Consider the following 18685-nt stretch of genomic DNA (forward strand, 5'->3'; position numbering starts at 1 on the left):
GAGTGCTGAGGGGCTCTGGGTGTCTGGCCTGTCCTGGAGGGCCACCTACCTCTGGTGCCGGTCTGACCAGAGTCACCAGGTCCCTGTCCCTCAGGTAACTGCCTCTGGGTGGGGTCTGTGTCCCCAGACAGATGGATCTGTGGTTCATCTGTCACTGGGTTTCTGTGTCCTTGAGAATGCCCCCTCTAACAGCCGTCAGAATTGTGCCTGGTGGGACTTCCCTGGTGGTCCACGCTCCCAATGCAGGGGGCCTGGGTTCAATCCCGGATCAGGGAACTAGATCCTGCATGCCACAACTAAAAGCGCCCGCATGCCACAACTAAAAAAAAAAGATCCTGCACGTGGCAACAAAGATCCCGCGTGCCGCAACTAAGACCCGGCACAGCCAAATAAAGAAATGTTTTTTTTTTTTATAAAAAAAAAGAATTGGTGCAAAGTAAGAGCTGAATACAGACTTGGTGCGTATCATTAGCTAACCCCATTAGTCTAGGTTTCAGAGCTCCCAGCCTTCCCTGCCAGAGGTTCGTCTGTAGGGCATCTCTTTGTCTCCAGCAAGGTGGCCTCTGAGCTATTTAGGGAGAGCAAGAGCTCTTATTCTAGGATTTCTCGGGGGCAGAGAAATCATAGTCTTGCTAAATGTCCCACCCCCGTGCTCTGGAGGAGCAGGAAGTTATTTGAGCTGCCTAACCCCGGTCTTTTCAGCTGTGACTGGAGCCCACGCCTCCCCGAGTGGCCGACCCTAATGGTGAGGAGCACGCCTCACCAGAGGAGCAGTTGTCAAAGTTAAAATCTCCGCAGACGACGTCAAACGCCACCAGCTCCTCGGGGTTGGCTGCGCTGGACGAGGAGGTAGATTTTCGGAAATCAGCCAGCCAGTCCTGAAGCATGTTCAGCTGCTCACACCGGATGTCACTGTCCTCTGTGTGGCAGAACCACAGAGATGATGAAGCTGCTGCCAGGCCCCAGCAGGGCCAATCCCAACCATCTGAGGGGACACTCCCCACCCGCTGAAGCTCGGGCCCCTGGACCCTACCTGGCAGGGCGTGCAGGTGTGTGCAGGAGATGTACCCGACAATTCTTTGGTCGTGAGGTGTATTTCCTACCTGCACCTGTAGGGGAAGAAGCGAGGTGTTGGTGAAGAGGCCTATGAGTTATCACTGCTCTGAGCACAAAGGGACACTGGCGACTCCTGCCCCCAGCCAGGTCAAACCCTCAGAAGCCCAGCTCTGTCGACTCCTGGCTAGACTGGGGCTCCGGGAAGAACAGTACATGTCGTGCTTCTAGGAGCTTCTGCTCCAGTGTGGGAGGCAGATGCACGAAGAAGTACCAGCCTGTGGCATGGTGAGTGCCACCGACAATTCAGGCACAGTTTTACAGGAGAGAGATGCAGAAATTGCTCCCCACACCCCTGCTGTCTCCTGGTGACCAGAAGGTCCACATGGATGACCCTCAAGTGCTAGCCCCTTGGTTCTCTGTCCACTCCTGCCTGGTGGCTCTTTCCTCCTCCCCTTGGTCACACCCTGGACCTGATCATGGCTTGGAGCCCATTCCTGTGAAGTCTGAATCAGGCTCCCCTCTGGGATGTGGTGCAGCCACAAAGCCCACCACCCTCCTCCACTGTGAGAGGCCTTGGACCTTGCTTTCGGCTCTGTCTTCCCAGTCTCTGCCTCTCTAGCTTCATGAGCAGTCATTTTAACTGCTTTTTGATTGTGGTCCCCTGTTGGTCCCCAGATCTGGATGACAGCTGTGGCCGGTGTCTCCATGGCACCTCTGTCACGGCTGACCCCAGGCACCCCATGGCCTCCATCCTGAGCCCAGTCCTCCTTCCTCCACAGGGGCTTCTTCACGCTCTACTCTCCCCACCCTCGGTCCTTGCCTCCTGCTCATCTCCTTCACTGGAGACAGCGTCCCTGGCAGTTGGAGTAGGGCCGAGGGCTCCTCCCTGACTCCCTGCCCAATTGCAGGTTACCTCGGCAGACTGTTTCCACGGGTTGGCGTAATGAAAACGAGCATCTCAGTTGTACAGCACAGACAACTCGGCCCCCAGTGGTGAGCCTACTGCAAGCCTGAGCCCTTGTTGGGCTGTGGTTGGGGAGGGGAGGGTTGGCTCCCCAGACCATCCTCGGGTGCCCTTCCCAGAGGCCTCTGGTTGAATCCACATCCTCTTCCTCTCTGGGCTTTCCTCCCATCTGAGCCTCAGCTGTCTTCCCCATATTTCACTAATCTATTCCAGACTGGGTTTCGTGTGATGATGAGACCCTGGACCTCGGGAAGTCTCTAGGGAGGGTGACTGTAGAGGCCAGTTCTTGGCTGAGGTGCATGCAGCAGCAGCGCGGGTGCCCCTGGCCTCTGCTGAGCATAGCTCTGCCCATCCTCCAGCTAACGGGGGCCTGGACTCATCATGGGCCCTCCACTCTGAGAGCCTCGGGAGGCTTCCATCCTTCTTTCTGCTGCTGAAGTCAGGTTGGTATTATTCTCCTCCATGAGGTCTTTCTCGTCATCAAACACCCTTAGCTTTTTGCAGCTCTTCATCCCCTTTCCCAGCTTGGATAGATGCACATCTTTCCTTTTCCAGTGCCCAGGCAGATGAATGTCTGGTTACTTGATAATGGGCCTGGATTTGGGGCTGTTTATAAGCTCATATGTTCACCATTCACTTCTTGCCCATATTCCAGGCCCAGACCTTGGCCCAATGGTACCCCCCCACCCCTGGAATCCCTTGGAAATTACACACCGTTGGTTCCCCCTGTTGCAAAAACAACACAGCTTTAAAACCACAGTGCCCCCAGAGGCCACACGATGGTGCTGTCTGCATCCTCAGGCCAGGAGTCTGTTCCCTCCTCTATAATATTCACGCTGTGAGCACTGTGCCTAGCGCTTCACGGATGCGGCTTTACTAGATCCTTACAACAGCTGTGAGGATTATACTAAAATTACACCATCAGTGGCCGGGGTCATGAGGCTCTGGTGGCTGAGGCTGGTTCAAATCTGATGCTCAAATCTGACGTTCTTGGCTCATGCCCAGTTCCTCCCCCTGCTCTACACTGCTTTCTGGGCTCCTGGTGACTGAGCCATGCTTTTCAGCAGCTGCCCACTTGAGGCTTTTAGTGCATAAGCCCCTCACTCGCTCGGCACTTCATGTCACCTGCCTGTGCTGAATCCTGGGTGGGGACAGAGACAAGTGCAGGGAGGCACCACTCGGCCCTGCTGCTGAGGAGAACCCGCCCGGAGGGAAGACACGCAGGACAAGGTATGTCAGGCCCCCGCCCTCTTCCTTCCATCAGTCCTGTGAGCTCACCAAGATCCACTTTATTATGTGCCGGGACTTACTGATTCCCGGCTTGGCTTGAGTCCTCGGGAGCCTCAGAGGCTCATGTTTCTCTTGCAAAAAACAAACCATCACTCTGAGAGGTTGTGCCTTTAGTCCTGGTGGACAAAGACTGTCAATAGAGCAGGGCCCAGAATCAGGCTCTCTCACTCCTGAGGCAGAAGCCAGTCCATTCCCTCCCTCCTTTCTCCGGGCGTCTCGGTAGCAGGAAAGCACACTTTCCTCGAGGATGAGAAGCTCTGCAGAGTAAATGGGTAGGCAGGGCTGGACGGGGAGCCCCGGGTGAAGGGAGCAGCCAGGCTAGCACATTTCCAGCCCCTGGACCCTTCTGGGGCTGGCCTGGCTCCTGAAACCTCGCTTATTTTACTCTTCCACCTAGAGAGAGGCACACTCTGGCCAACAGAGGTGAGCTGGGTCTGCTGTGCCGGGCACAATGGCTCTGCTCTCAAGTTCTGCCTGACGGGAGAGGCGGGCAGCAAGACACCTGGGGCCAGGGCTGAGGAACCCCCTAGGGAAAGCTGGCATGTGCTGGACGCCGCTGAGGAGAGCTCCACTGAGGTGGGGCAGCCAAGACAAGGGGGATCGGCACATGGAGGCCCCTCAGGGTGCGGCTGGAGCAGAGCCCAGGGAGGTTGGAGGGGCCCAGGTGAAGGCTGACTTCTCCCTGAGGCAGCAGGAAGAGGGTAAAAGGAGTCAGACTTGGGACGTGAGGAGGACGGGTTAGAAGTGGGAGGACAGCCCAAAACATCTGGGTGGATGCAGAGGAATGGTGGCCTGGGCAGTGATCTTGCAGCTGGAGATATGGGGTGGACCCAGAGGTATCTGGAAAGTAAGTGAAAGTGGGAGCCCGGGTGGATTGACTGGGCTCAGGGCAAGAGAGTCCTCAGCAAGTGTGGAAACGGAGGCTGTGGAGGCACTTCCCCGGGCAGGTGCCTGGGGCTGGCTGGCCATGGTAGCAGCTTGGAAATGAAGAGGGCTGGCCAAGGTGGGGTCACCTGCTCTGGGGGCTGCCAACCCCCAGCTCAGGCTGAGAGCTGGACAGAATGCAGCAGGCCTGGTGCTGCCAGATCTGCCAAGGTGGGGAGAGAGGTTGCAAACTGAGTTTCGTGTGAAATTGCTTGATTTTTAAATGTTGGCCAACACAAGAAATTTTTTATTGGTGTGGACCAAACATATTAAACATATCTGAAGACAAGTTTTAGATCCAGGAGGTAGAGGGCTCTTCAGCATTTAAAGGATGGGCAGGCAACAAGGAGCCTGGAAGGAACGGCCAGAGAGGTAGGGGGTGGGAGGGAAGCCCGTGTCAGAGGGGCTGTCCCAAGGAGACTTGTGACCCTGGTGGGCATGATAGTTGGGGGGCCAGGCTGAGGAAGGAGAGGAGGAGGGGGCGTGTGGGCTGGGGGAAGGCTTGAAGGGGCCCTGGCCTTTGAGCCCTCTGTTGGAGGGCAGGTGGGAGGGAGAGGGTGCCTTCCCTCCCACCCACAAACTGACATGTCCCCTCCTTCCCCAGAAGGTCACTCTGGCTGCTGAGACAGAACACTGACAAACCATATGCCAAAATGGGGAGGTTGGTCGCCTGTAAGAGGAGTGCCTTCAATTTCAGCGTCTCAGGAGAGCCAGGAACCACAGATCTGCGCCGGCTGAGCCACACAAGAGGCCTGAGCGATGGGAGGGGAGTTCTGGGCGTTGGGGTGTGGCCCTGGCTCCGGCAGGCTCCGTGTGGACCATCCGCCGGGCCCTCGCTCCTGGCAGGAGCTTGACTGACAGGTGGCACTTCCCTGGACAGGCTGAGCACTGTCAGAGCTGAGGCCTGGGCACGAGCGCCTCACCACGCTGGGCCTCCATGGTAGCCACACCAGCCCCCTCCGTTCACGGAACCCCTTCTAGGAGAACTGAGAAGTCTTGAGGGGAATACAGAGAAGATCCGCACCTGAAGCAGCTGCTGCCTCTGGGGGCGGCAAACCCTGTTCTGTAGCAGCTGGCCAAACGGTGCTTCGGAAAACTCTGGAAGCACCAAGAGCAGCTTTTGGATGGGGAGCAGAAAGTCAACACACTGTGCGTGTCAGGCTCAGAAGAAGATAAATGCGTAATGACCAAATTACCATGGTCTAAAAACTCCCCCATTGCTTCCAAATTAGCAGAAATAATTATGATTCACTTTAATTAGTGACTGTGGAAGTGAAGCCTCGGGCTGGTGGGCAGAGGGCCTGGTGTGGCAGCTGCGTGACAGCCAGGAGGGAGAGGGCGTGCTGGCCGGTGAGACTGGTGGCCTGAGGCAGTGGGTGTGGACGGCCAGGGCCTGAGAGGCCTGCCTGCAAGCTACAGCCATTTGTCTGCAATGATTCAGAGAAGGGGCTCCCTGCCTCCACCGCCTACCACCTTCACCACCGGCACCGTGAGAACCTCCCAGGCCGTGCCGCTCCCCACCTTGTGAGTAGGCTCTACGTTGCTCCTGCTTTACAGATGGGGAAATGGTGGCTCAGAGATCTGAGGAACTTGCCTGAGATCACCCAGCCTGGAGTCTCGGCTCCTGTCTCTGCATTCTTATTTCCCTTGTCCCTGAGCTGGGGGCGCCCCGGTTCCGCTCCATGAAAGGCCTTGTCTGCCCCCTGCCCTCCAAGAGAGCAAGGACCCCGGCTGCAGCCTGCCTCCCCCAGTGGCTCTGGGACCTGCTGGCTGAGGCCTCCTACCTTGAGATACAGAGCTCCCTTCGAGGCCAGGCTGTCGGAGGACCGCCCGTTGGGGTAACAGTGATAGGCCACGTCCATGATGGGGTAGCGGCTGGCAAAGAAGAGGCCGCTGTTGAGACACTTGAAGCTGCAGCAGCCATGGCAGCCATAGACCCCGACGTCATAGAGGATGTACTCAAAGTAGCCGTGCAGCTGGTCTTTCAACTTGGCGGCCGCCCGCTTGTCAAACACCTCCTGCAGGCACAGGAAGTCCAGGTTGGCAGGAAAGAAGGCTGAGACCTCGTGGTCAAAGGCCTCGTCCGGGTGGCGCCTCCTGCGCATGGCCGCCTTCTTCGCCACCGAAGCCTTGTATGGGAGCTTGCTGTTGGCGCCTGGCTCCCCACTGCCGCCATCAGCCCCAGCCCGCGCCTTCACCAGGGACTCCCTGGAGGCCGAGGGGCTGCCCAGGCTCCCCGAGTCCCCATCCCGCTGACTCTGGTTGGGCGTCTGGCCCCGTGGGCCCCCACCAGCCCCGTTCCTGGCCTGGCCCCCAGTGGGGGGGTCGACGGCTTCGGGGGGCCGGCCCCCCTCGTCGCCACCGATGCGCACGATGCAGGCGTCCTCAAGGCTGCCGCCGTCGGCTGGGTCCCCGGAGGCCAGGCCGTTGGCAGCCTCGTCGCCAGGGTGACGCCCACCGTACTCCACAGAGGCCGTCCTCTTAATGCTCCCAGGGACGGCCCGGGCCACACCGTCGCTGCCCTGCGGTGACACCAGGCTGCTGAAGCTGGCCGCGCTGATGGAGGTGTTGGTGGGTGAGTCGATGTAGATTTTGATCTGGGGCCTACTGGCCCCGTTGCGGATTCTCTGGCCGATTTCTTTGGCCCGGGCTTGGGTGTTGAAAACGTTGTTGAGCCTGGCCAGCGAGTCTGGGAGGAGGCAGAGGTTGGCAGTGGCGAAGCAGAAGCTTTTGCCAGGACCCGTACCCTTCCATTCACTGAGCAGGGCTGCCCCGCCAGCTGAGCCCTTGTCCTCCAGCCGGGAGTAGACGTAGGGCCGGCGGGCCGACTGCAGGGTGGACCAGAGGAGGAACCCCAGGAGCGCAAAGGGCAGTGAGGCGACCAGGAGAGCCAGGTAGACAGGCGTGAAGAGCACGGTGCAGAGCAGCTGGAGGTAGCACGGGTCATCCGCCCGCTGGCGCTTCTCGTAGGTGGTGGGTATGAAGGAGGCCAGGAGCCGGTCTGCCAGCCAGTAGCATGGGAAGATGAGGGCCCAGGACACGGCGTGCAGGGCAGACAGACAGCTGTTGGGAAAGGGGGTCGTGTACAAAACCATTGCAGCTCACTGGGCGCCGCGGCCAGCCCTACTACATGATGTCCCTGGCGGTGCAGGCACTTTCCTGGGCGGGGCGGGCGAGTGGGGGACGGCCGGAGGAGGGTCACCTGCTGGTGAGACACGACTGTGGATGGTCAGCGGCGCATGTCGGCCAGCCAGTCATGGTTCCCCTCAGTGGGCCATGCTGGGCCACCAAAGGCTGCTGGAGAACCTGCAAGAGAGAAAGTGAGGGGGCTTTTATTCATCTTTAGGGGGGCAGGTCGGATGCTGGGGCCATTGCCCTGCTCACCCCGTTCCTGCCTCCTCTGACATGAGCAGGACTGTTCTGAGGACCAGGCCGGAGCTGGCAGGCTCACGTGGGGCATTTGGGACCAGGAGCGGGCCTGGCACGCTGCATTTGCCCGTGTGTTTGGCTTTCTTCGAGGAAACTGCCTGGTGACCTGACTGTCTCTAGCTGACCTTTTTTTTTTTTTTTGGCTGTGCTGTGTGGCTTGAGGGGTCTCAGTTCCCCGACCAGGGATCGAACCTGGGCCCCTGGCATTGGAAGCTCAGAGTCCTAACCATTGGACCGCCAGAGAATTCCCTAGCTGACCATTTTGACCTTTTAAGCTAATTGCTTGGAAACTGGCCCAGGATTTGAGGAACACAGTTTGTGGGCATGCAGGACATGGGGGATCCTAGAGGATGCCTGGGCCTGACACTGGCCTGGAGCAGCCTGAAGCCCGTCAGGAGCCAGGGGTGTGTTTAGAACAGGCGAGGGGTGAGCCTGAGAGGAGCCGCAGACACAGCCGCCTGTCACTGAGTGCCGAAAGGGGGCCAGAGGGTCCTGGGGCAGAGGGCAGTGTGGCTGGCGGGGCCCCGGAGGGGAGAGTCCCTCCACAACCAGGCTCTCACTGTGCCCCAGCCTGCAGCATCAGACCGTCTCTGCCGTCCCACTCCTGCTGAGCCCCAGCAGAAATATCTGCCTGACGAGGACCCAGGCACTGTGTGGGCCTTCTCAAGTTCTAGAATGATCAGAGTTACCCAGTTACAGGGGACCCTGTGACCTCTGAAGAAGGTCCCTGGAGCTTTGAGGGTCTGGCCCAAGCTTCTCCCCTATGCACCCCCGCCACACAGCCCCAGGGCCCAGCTGAGGCTCACGGCTGCCAGAATGAGTCCACCCCGGGTCCCCACCCCAGCCTGTGTGGGAGCTGCCGTGGGTCTCCGAGCAGGCCCAGGGCCCTGCCCGGGAGAGGCTGCAGGTGCATTCATTGTACTGGACGTAGAATCAATAAAGACAAGGGTGTGGACTATTTACCCAGCCTCCAGGGACTAAGGGTGATCATTCTGTGGTGCAGCTGGTATAAACATAATGCAGAGTTTCTACGACCAGATCAGCTGGGGGACTCATTTCCTGTTGATGTCTCACGGGCCCAGCCCTGCTTCTGCCATGGCACCTTGGGGGTCTGCGTCCACAGGGCCGTCTGTCCTGGCCCCACACCCTCTCTTCCTCCTGCCTTCCTGGTCACCTCAGCGGGGACCTGGGTGCCATCTGGACTCTGCCTTCCCTCAGTCCCCACATCCCATCGTCCCTCCTGCCCACCCGAGCCCCCGTGGGGCCCTTGTGCTGGTCCAGGACTGCATCACATGTCACTCACTTTCCCGGCCTCTTCCCCATCAGGCCATCCTCAACACGATGGCTGGAGAGACTCTGTCTAATCTGATCACATCACAGATGCCTCAGCCCCACTGAGGCCTTGCTCAGCACTTATTGGGCGTTGCGTCTCCCCAGCCAGGCCCACCCATGTCTGCAGCCCCAGCCCTCTTTGTGTTTACCTCCCAGTCTCCGGATGTGGTTTCCTGTCCACGCCTTGCTATTTTCTCTGCCCCTCGTCTAGCTCACTCTTCTTCTTCTAGGATTCAGCTTAGAATTCACCTCCTCAGACAGGCCCTTTTGTCCCCCTTGCCAGGTGGCTTAGGTACCTTCTCTGGGGGCTTCCGTCCCCCTTGGGCATGGCCTGATCTCTGCAATTCTAGATCATAAACGCTCATGGGGTGAGGCTACCTCCCTGCAGAGCTGGGGGCTTCTTGGAAGAAGGAGCTGCACTGAGGGCGCTGGGGTTCCCCGGGCTGCAGCAGCAGCGGGACCTCAGGAAAGGGTGAGTGAACGTTGGTCGATCTGCCTCACGGTGTAAGGAGGGGGAGTTTCAGTCACCCAGTCACACCCCTGCGGCCACCACCTGATGTTGGGCTGTGGTGCTCAACCTAGAACAGAGCTTAATGTCGGAAGATGAACTGAAGCTGGTGGCTGTGTCTGGTTCTGGAGAATGTGTTTCACAAAGATTTTACTTTCTTCAGAGGAAATCACTTTGAAGCAAACACTGGAAGGTTACGTTTTGAAGCAGGTGTGTCTACTCAGACCACAGCCATCTGACCAGGAGCCCCTCACTCGGGTGTGAGCAGCGAGGCTCACTGGTGGTGAGGCCAGAGAGCCGGCCCCAGTATCCTCCCCGCCACATGCTGTCCTGGAGCCTCAGACTCAGCCAGTGGCCTTCACCACCTCCCCCATACCCAGCCTGAATCCTGGCCTCTTGAGGGCCAGACCCCGGGTTGGGGATGTCCTAACCCTGATGGCCTTGGTCCCGTGATTGGCTCTTTCAAGGGCCCTGTGAACTCAGGCCGGGCTGGTGGTCTGGGGCCCCAAGACCAATTTCATAATGACAGTAGCTGAAATTGGAGGACTTGCTGCACGTGTGCTGACCCTCTGTGCCACGATCTCCTCTAACCTCACAGCAGAGCTGTGTCACCTCTGTGGCTCAGGGCTCGCAGCTCAGGCTTGGAGGGGCTGGTGGCTACCCAAGGAGGCCACACCCACCATCTGACATACTCACTTGTTCTTTCTTTAAATCCCAGCAGTTTCATTTGAGTTTAACCTGGAGTTGGGGTGACAGCCCCCTCGCACTCCCACGTAGCCTGATGGGTTTGTCTTCCCCTCTCCCACGGCACACCGAGTGTACACCTACAGGAGCCGGCTGGCTTCAGGCTGGCTGCAGCGAGAGCTGCAGGAGAGGACGCAGCCGCCTGAACCATCTGGGCCCCCAGGAAGAGCCTGCAGGTCCTGTCCCTGTGGGATGGGTGTCTGGAGCTGCCCCAGCTGCCAGGAGCACCCGCGGTTGGTACCAAGGTGCTTGAGGTTGGGGTCCAGGCCAGACACCTGGGGAGCCCTAGATGTCGCCCCAGTGTCACAGAACAGACCCCCTCCCATGTCTCCCTCCCCTCTTTCCTCTTCTCTGTAGTCTGAGGTCATCAGCCCAGCCCAGCCCACACCATTTTCCCCTGCCCCACCCGGCACCGTTCCCCTGTGCTCAGTCTCAGGCCAGAGGCCCCAGAACCACAGTCTGCACCGAAGTCCGGAGGAGCTTCCGAAACAATCTGATTACACTTTCTCCCTTTGGTGTTCTCATTGTCTCGGGGGACGAAGTCCAGTCTCCCGATCTCTGTCTAGGGTCCTCTGTGCTCCTGCCCTCACTGGCCTCTTTCCCACCCAGCCTCCACCTGGGCTCCTCTACCACCTCTGATGTCCACTGCTGTCTGACCTCCAGGCCCCTGCCCCTTCCGGGCTCTCTGCCTGAGACTCCTTTCCTGCCTTGTCTCCTATCAGCTCCTCCTTAACTCTTCAGGGCCCAGCTGATATGCCGCCTCCTGGGGGGGTGGGGGGTGGGATGGGGGCGCAGGAGGGGTCTTCTTTGACCCACCCAGGGCTGCCTGTGACCACCAAACCCTCTCCATGCTGTGCTGTCATCCTGGCAGGAACTGGAGTGGTTTAACATCTGGATCCCACAAACGGAACTCCATCAGGACTGTCTGGCTGAGCTCAGGGTGGGCCTGAGGAAGGGATGGGCCCTGCTGTGTCCAGGCTGAGAAGCTGAGAAGGTGGAGCGGGTGGGGCTGTGTGCCCCACAAGGAGCACTGTCACACTGTGTTAGGAGTCAGGCGTGGCCAAGCCCTGGCTGTGATGACAGCTCTGGAGAAAGGATTTGGGAGGAGAGGAGAGGGTCTGTTCTATTCACGCCTTGCTGCCCTCCAAGCAGAACTGGCCTGTGTTCCGTGGGGTGGCCATAGCTCCGTTATGGGTCAGAGGTAAATGCAGCCTCGCTTCATAAAAGCTTCCTGAGATAAATTCTTAAACCTTCGGTTCTGTGTGGCTCATCCCCAGCGCTGGCTAATCAGGGTTGGGATCTGCTGGGACAGGGCTATTGGGTGGTGGTGAGTGTCCCTCTTCAGCTGCCCTGGGTCCTCCTCACTTCTGCTGTGGCCCCAGAAACCCTTTTCAGCAAGTTCCCTCCCCAGCCCTGCCTGCAGTGGTAGGTGTGACTTTTCTGCCTTCCCTGGGCTGGTCACAGGAATGTTTTTTGTCCCCATTCAGGCATCAATGGATTTGAGGGCGCTGGCAGCCCAGAGGGCCGATGGGCAGCGGTGGCCACCACAGCGGTTCTCCAAGATGTGGTAGATCCGAGCACCTCAGTCCTTCCTGCCTGCCATCCTGGCCCTTCACGACTCTTCTAGGTCCCCTGTCCGGAACCCCTCCACCTGCCTCTCCTTCCACGGTGCCCTGGACATAAGGAGCCTCAGGTGCTGCCCACCTGCCGTGCTGCCGCGTGCAGTCCCTGCATCCACGCACAGAAGCTGCTGATGCAGTTGACACAAAGGGGATTGCCACCAGTGGAGCTGGTTTCTAAAGCTCTGTGGTTAATTATTTTGTCTCAGTGAAATGAAAGGAGGGTAAACAAACAACAGCACATTAATCAGTCTGATCTACACTTTCTCCACGAAAGAGGAGAGCAAAGTTAAACATTGGAGGCTGGCAGCTTCTCAGAGAAGCCGAGAGTCCTCGGAGGGCTGGCAGGGCAGGATGTGGTGCACAGGCGCCCAGCCTGGCCCCCACTCCCGACCCTTTCTCTCACCTGGCCCGGCCCGGGTTCCGTCTCCCAGGGAGGAACACCTGCCTCTCCTCCCCGCCACAGTTCTCTGCTTCCATGTCCTGGGGTTGGCACCTTTGCCAAGCAAAGTCCAGTCAACCCTTCAGGCAGGATTGCTCTTTCAGGTTCCTATTTTAAAGCCGACCATCACCCTCGGGCTTATCCCTATTGTGGATCCTGGTGTGTGGCTTCTAGGGTTGCTTGGGATGACCTCTGCCCCAATACCGTCGTTTCCAGACCTGGCCTAGAGTCCCAGACACCCTCAGGTTCTGGCCTCAGGAGTGGGGGTCTACACAGTGCTCAAGAGAGGGCTCCCAGGACTCAAATGCTCTGTTCTAGAAGCAGAGACCACAGACTCACTCCCTCACCCCACCCCGGCTGCATTGCTCAATGCTCAGCATGGGCTCAAAGGTCAGGCTGACCTGAATGAAATCCTGGCACTGGCGTCAGGCTCACTGAGCCTCTGTCTCTTCACGGAAGTAACAATACCTGCCTCCCAGGACTATCACGAGGATTAAAGGGGGCCAAGCCACTAACATGGCTGGCCCTGTTTCCTTCCCTACCTCCCCCACTCCTTACAGGGCCTCCCTGACCACCCCTCCCCTGAGGCTGGCCCTTGTGTGCCCTGTTTGTTCTGCAGACAGGACCAGCTGGTTCTGTGTGCTGTTCTGGGGCAGCCCGAGCCTGCCCACTGTATTTCTAGGCCCCGGACTGACCTGCAGAGCCCTCAGATCCTCAGAGATGCCTCCACACTTTAGGTCGGAGCCGCTGGCCTTCACTAACTTGTTCCTGCCCCTGCGGCGAGGACTGGACTGGGTCTGATTGCAACAAGGAGACCGGGCTGTGGAGCCAGGATGGACAGAGGAGCAGAGAGCTCCACAGTTTGCAGATGGGAGAGGAAGAGGCGGCTGGTCAGGTCCTGGACAGCACCTGGGAGGTCACAGGCCCAGCCACTCCCAGACAGGCAATGCCTGGGCCATTGAGAGCAAGCAGCTCACACCGCAGTTGCTTCTGCAGGTTACTGATGATCTGTGGTGACCCATCAACACGGAGACCCCTGCTTGCTAACCTGTGACCTGCGGCCACCACAGCATGAGAAGTGGGGACTCGGACTGATCAAAGTCACTGTCCTCAGAGCTCCGGGGCTGGCTAATCTGCCCTCCCCTGGGGAGGGCATCCTCAGGATCAGGGCCTGGCCAGGCCTGGTCCTTTTTGAGTGAAGATGGCAGGGTAGAGAGATGGGTCCCCAACAGCCCTTGTGGGCGAGCTGCAATGGACAGGATCTCTGCCACTGGATGCCAAATAACACTGGCGCTGAGACGCCATCCCACTTCCATCTCCCTGGGAAGTGGACCTGGCATGTATGCTGGTCCCCAAGATGAGCTGCACAGAGGCCCAAAGGGTCCTAGGGGTGCTGACTTTGAATTTAAATTTCTCCTGCAGCATGAAAGTGAGTAAGCCAGACCAGTTCTACTGGCGAAGGCAAGCCCTGGCCCCTCTGAGGAAGCCCACACCATCTTTTGGGATCTCTAAGCCTTACTTTGGGAACTTCTGGGAATCTGGGTCCGGTGTTGCCCCATGTTGGGCTAGGATGGGCCCTGGCCCTCCCTCACACCACTTGCATCTCGTCCTCATGCCTGCTGAGCCCTCTCATCCCGGCAGCAGGGCTGGGAGTCCTGGAGCAGAGAGACCCCCTCTCATTGTCTTTGTTTCCAAAGGCTCACGTCTAGCAGGAGCTGGGCCAAGCCCCAGGTTTCTGCAGGAAAGGTGGAGAGGATTGTTCCAATCCAATGACCAGAATGTGCTCGCATCGCTGGCAGCACTGAGATCAGGGCCGGCCCATTTCTGCCTGGATGCCTGCTGGGGAGGGGTTGGCATGGCAACATGAGCTCTGAGCTGCTGAAACTTGGAGTCAACTCGTAGCTGGGAGGACAGAAAGAACGACGGAAGAGGATGCTTTCCCGTGCGATGCAGGTCAGACAAATCCAGGCTAATACCTGAAAGCCACATCCCAGAAGCAGAACCGGGGTCCAGGGTCTGGTGTGAACACATGTGCTGTAGCAACGACTCCCACCAACACAGCTGTACCAGGTAAATGTCTATTCACCATTCCATGTCCAAAACACCTGCCTCCCCTTCCTTGAAGCCCTCCCCAGCCTCCCTGCCCATCCCACCTCTCCCTCCCTTGCATATCCCCAACTGTCCCTCTAATCAGGTACCTGCCAGTGTGCACATCAGGCCCCACACCAGCCTGGGAGCTCCGAGTGGAGCCTCAAGCACCAACACAGGCCCGGATCCTAGCCTCTGCTCCAGCACTATGGATGTGGCAGACCTCCTTTGCTGCCCCACACCAATGCAAGGGGAGGGCCGTGAGCCACACCAGGCCAGCCGGCACCCCAGCAGCCTCTTGACCCCGCTGAATGGTCACACGACCCTAGCTAGCTCTTCCTGGACCCCTCAGGAAAGAGGCCTGCATTTTCTCTGAGATGGAAGTACTAAGAGCCTAAAGCTTCTGGAGCCTTCCTGGAGAGTGAATCCAATTCAGAGGAAAACAGACCTTAGGGCTGGAAGGAGACAGGCCAAGTCCTGGTGACATCTTTGAGCTCCAATTTCCCCGTGCCCGAGGCCAATGCAAGCCCCAGAGTTTCTAACTAACGAGTTGGCAAAATACCTTTTTCTTTGTTCTAGACACTTTGAGCTGGGTTTCTGTCACTTGTCCACCAAAGGATCCTGACTAATATATACCTGCGACTTGATTTTTCCAAAACTTAATTCTTATCAGTTCCCTTCCTGTACAAACCTCCTTTGGTACCCCCTGGCTTGCCTACTGGGCAAAGGGGGTCTCCCTCCTCAGTCCTCGAAGGCCTGGTGAGACCTGGTGCCTGTGGTTTGTGCCCCATGAGCATCCCTTAGGAGACAGCAGTGCAGACGTTATAAGCACAAACTCTGGTGTCAGAAGTGCAGCTTCAGGTCCTGCTTCAGATATTGGACAAGGTGCTTAACTGACTCTCCGAGCTATAGTTTCCTCATCTGTTAAGCACACATAGTAACAATATCTCAGGGTAGTTAGAGATGATGGATGGCCACCACTTAGCATGGTGCCTGACACATCTCTGATACAGTCGGCCCTCTGAATCCACGGTTCCTCACTCCTCCGTATCCATGGATGCGGATCTCGCAGATACGGAGGGCTGACTCTAAGGGTCTTGAGCATCTCTGGATTTTGGTATCTGTGGAAGGTCCTGGAACCAATCCCCTGTGGATACTGAAGGAAGACTGTAATATTATTTTATTACTACTACTACTACTGTTAATTTCTTTGTTGCAAAGGCCCTCAAGATACAGCTGGAGCCTTTGAAGTTTCCTCCTCGTGTGCTTGGTTGCTTGACAAAAAGCGTGCCCTGCTATCCCAAATGAGGGGCAAGGATGGTGCAGGGGATGCCGGGCCTCCATCTCCGGACAGGACTGTCTATTGTGGGCTGCTTGTGCAAGCCCAAGTCACAGGCCTCTGCAGAAGCCAGATGCAGGCAGTGGGGCCATAAAATTTTCAAAACGAAACTTTCCATGGGAGCTATTAATGTGTCATGTGGTTTCTGAGAATAGGAACAGGCTGCAAGCAGCTCTGTGGCACTCCTTCAATCAGTCAGCCTCGGCACTTCCATGTCAGAACTCAGAAAGGCCAGATAAAGCCAATTCCTGCGTGACCAGAAAGCAAATCTTAAGCCAGGTTGAAGTTATATGTGCTGAGGTGCCCCAACCAACCTAGTGTTTAGAGTTGCAGGACCTCTGGGTTCAGGACCTTGTGTAGCAGGGATGTGGGCCAGTTGCCTGGGAATGTGGGCTCCATAATGGGGTGGGGCTGAGTTCGAAGATCTGGCCACCCTGCCCTCTATGGTCTGCCATTCCAGAATCATCTGTTGGTGACTGAAATGGGGACTGTTAAGGAGAAGGCTGGATGGTGGCTGATAGCTAAATCCACACCTGAGCCATCCTGAGCAGCATCTTCTCTCATTCCTATGTACCCTTGTATTAGGTTCAGGAACCTGCCTGCAGCCAGATCTGTCTGCCTAGAGTCTGCTGAGGGCTGAAGCCCATAGGGCGCCTGCCAGTCCTTTGCCCTCGTGGTGGCTGAACCCAGAGTGGGGAGGTGCTGGGGGGTGAGGGCTTCCTGCATGATGAATATCAGGTCTGAGATCGCCCTGTTCACAGGGTCTGCTCCACTTGGCATTGACAGGGCAGCTCCAGGGCAGGACTGGAGCAGGCAGTTGTTGACTACTGGAGAGGTCACGTGCCAACAGCTTAGCATCTAGACGGGCCTGGGCCTCCTACTTCAAGAGCTCTGAGCCTGCCCAGGTGCTGAGGTTTGTGCCTGAGCCTCGCCTTGCAAGTGGCCAGAAGCCGGGCATCCTGGAACTCCTAGCAGGTCACGTCACCTGCCTCAGGTGTTGTTGTCTGTGTTGTCTGCTGTGTGGCCAGCTGAGTGCCAGCCCCCAACAAGTTCCCTGCTGGCCAGCGCCACTCAGGAGAGCCCTTCCTCAGGGACGGGCCCCGGGAGGAATCTCGCTTCTCTCAGGCTCCGCTATTGAGGCTCTTGTCCCAGCAAAGTCTCTGCTTCCCTGACATGAGAGCTGATGTTAATGGTCCCTGAGCCAAACAAGGCTTGGAACATACTTCACTTAAGAAGAAATGACAACATACTTTCTGTGGGAGTAGAACTTTAAATACAAGTCCACACAAATGGCAGGATTTATGCAGACTCAGTGTTCAGCTGCGTTTCAAGTACAGCCTTTCCTCCTAGAATGGATTGGCTGGCAGAGCAGTGTGTAGGCATTTCAAGGCACCAGAGAACACAGAGGAAGACAACAAACCTCCCTAAAACGGAACAGACTTGCTAAAATTCTTCTGAAAGGAATCATTTCACATTCAGCCTCAAGTTTTCTATGCAAAGAACATTTAACAAACTGAGTCCTAGAGGAGAATTTATGCAAAGATGAAAAAGCAAATCAGTGCAAATGAGTAAATAAAATCAGGCATCAGCATCTCACCGACCTTCCCTGTAGCTCTGGACAGCTGGGCCCAAGGGCTGCATTTCTGAACTGAGACTGGATCTCACTCACCACTGAGGGCTAAGGTCCTTGTCCTGGGCCCTTTCAGAGATCTTGGACACCAGGCCACTGCTATCCTCAGGTCCTGCCTCTGCACACGATACCACAGGAGCCCTTGGTTCTGAGAGAACCAGCCAGAAGACCTCCTGAGAGAGGATGGCCCAGCTCGGGCAGAACCCTGGGCTGCTTGCCTGGGGAGGCCTCCGACCTGCCTGCAGGACTGTCCCGGGCCTGCTCCACAAGGTATAACTGGGAGGGGATCGGGGGCTGCTGTCTGCTACCCTGGGGAGTGGGACTTAGAGCTACATTTGCATAAGAATGTGAGTTAGTCATTTGTCTACAGCAAAGACCAGTGGGGAAGACATCATGGGGATCTAGAGCCCCCCGAGTTCCCTCTAATTGCTGCCACCAAACCTGCTTCCAAGGGTCTTCTGAGGCTCTGGGTTCCAGTTAGCCCCTGCCTCTCTGGTAGTGGTGCCCTGTCTATACCTGCTCTTAGCTGTTGAATCCTACACTTCTGAAAAGGGAGACAAGAACTCTTGGATGGGGACCACATGTCCCCAGATTGCTGGTGTAGACGTGCTAGTGTAGACAGTGACACGTCTCCATTCAGGAGTGACTAACTTAAAAAGATAAGCATGCTTTGCCTTTGTGAAGATCCGGGTTAGACTTTTCTTCCCTTTTTGCCCACATCTGCCTGCAAGCCTAGGACAGGCCTCTTACCTCACTTCCTCCGGCCCCTAAAGCAGTGCAGGCCTACTTTCTAGGCATGAGGCAAGATTGCACCTCCTGGTCCCCTTGCAGTTGGGTGGTATCGTGTGACTAGCTGTGACCCACAAGCTGTGAGTGAAAGTGATGTGTGTCACTGCTGGGCCAGAGGACTTCACAGCAGGTATATGCGGTTGGTCCCAGGGGCCAAGTGGGGCCTGCAGGGGATGGGAGGGGGGAGAGCTTCGAGATGAAGCCGACAGCCTGGGGTGTCAGAACCCAGAGGCCAGGCGTGGTGAGATGCTGCCACGTCGTGCTGGTTGACTGGTGTCTGCCAGGGCTGGCGAGGGGCAGAGGCAGGGGCAGGGCAGCAGCTGTCAAGCTGGGAGGCTGGGGGTGCTCGGCATCCATTCCCTGTGCGTCAGATGCTGCTCGGGGTATTTCACAGCAAGGGCCCAAGAATTTCTGGGGGCAGAGCCTTGCTTTCCAGGGGTGTATATTAGAGTTTGTGTGTGTGTGTGGGGGTCCTCCTAGAGGGTATGGAGACAGGAAAGTGGTGGGTGGTGGGTGAAGCAAGCAGTGAGC

The 18685-nt window shown here is 57.5% G+C and overlaps 1 protein-coding gene and 1 long non-coding RNA gene across 4 annotated transcripts in view; one reads left to right on the forward strand and one right to left on the reverse strand.

The window, feature by feature from the left end:
* Positions 1 to 18685, reverse strand: part of SMPD3 (sphingomyelin phosphodiesterase 3) — an 83029-nt gene that overhangs the window by 5667 nt on the left and 58677 nt on the right. For both annotated transcript variants that reach the window (XM_059044850.2, XM_067019754.1), the window contains exons 2-4: positions 6019 to 7540; positions 1034 to 1109; positions 764 to 919 (exon numbers count right to left, since the gene is read on the reverse strand). In XM_059044850.2, coding sequence (XP_058900833.1) covers positions 764 to 919; positions 1034 to 1109; positions 6019 to 7329 — 1543 coding nt within the window. In that variant the 5' untranslated portion in view covers positions 7330 to 7540. The remainder of the gene's footprint in view (positions 1 to 763; positions 920 to 1033; positions 1110 to 6018; positions 7541 to 18685) is intronic.
* LOC131744920 (uncharacterized) lies at positions 552 to 17490 on the forward strand. Of its 2 annotated transcripts, XR_010837840.1 has the most exons (7): positions 552 to 1341; positions 1965 to 2049; positions 2380 to 2463; positions 3708 to 3886; positions 4839 to 6809; positions 11735 to 14378; positions 16522 to 17490. It is a non-coding gene; the product is annotated as an uncharacterized lncRNA (long non-coding RNA). The 2 variants fall into 2 exon arrangements; XR_010837839.1 differs by lacking the exons at positions 11735 to 14378; positions 16522 to 17490 and having other exon boundaries at positions 4839 to 7427.

Source organism: Kogia breviceps, chromosome 18, assembly GCF_026419965.1.
Source record: "Kogia breviceps isolate mKogBre1 chromosome 18, mKogBre1 haplotype 1, whole genome shotgun sequence".
Classification (NCBI taxonomy): domain Eukaryota; kingdom Metazoa; phylum Chordata; class Mammalia; order Artiodactyla; family Physeteridae; genus Kogia; species Kogia breviceps.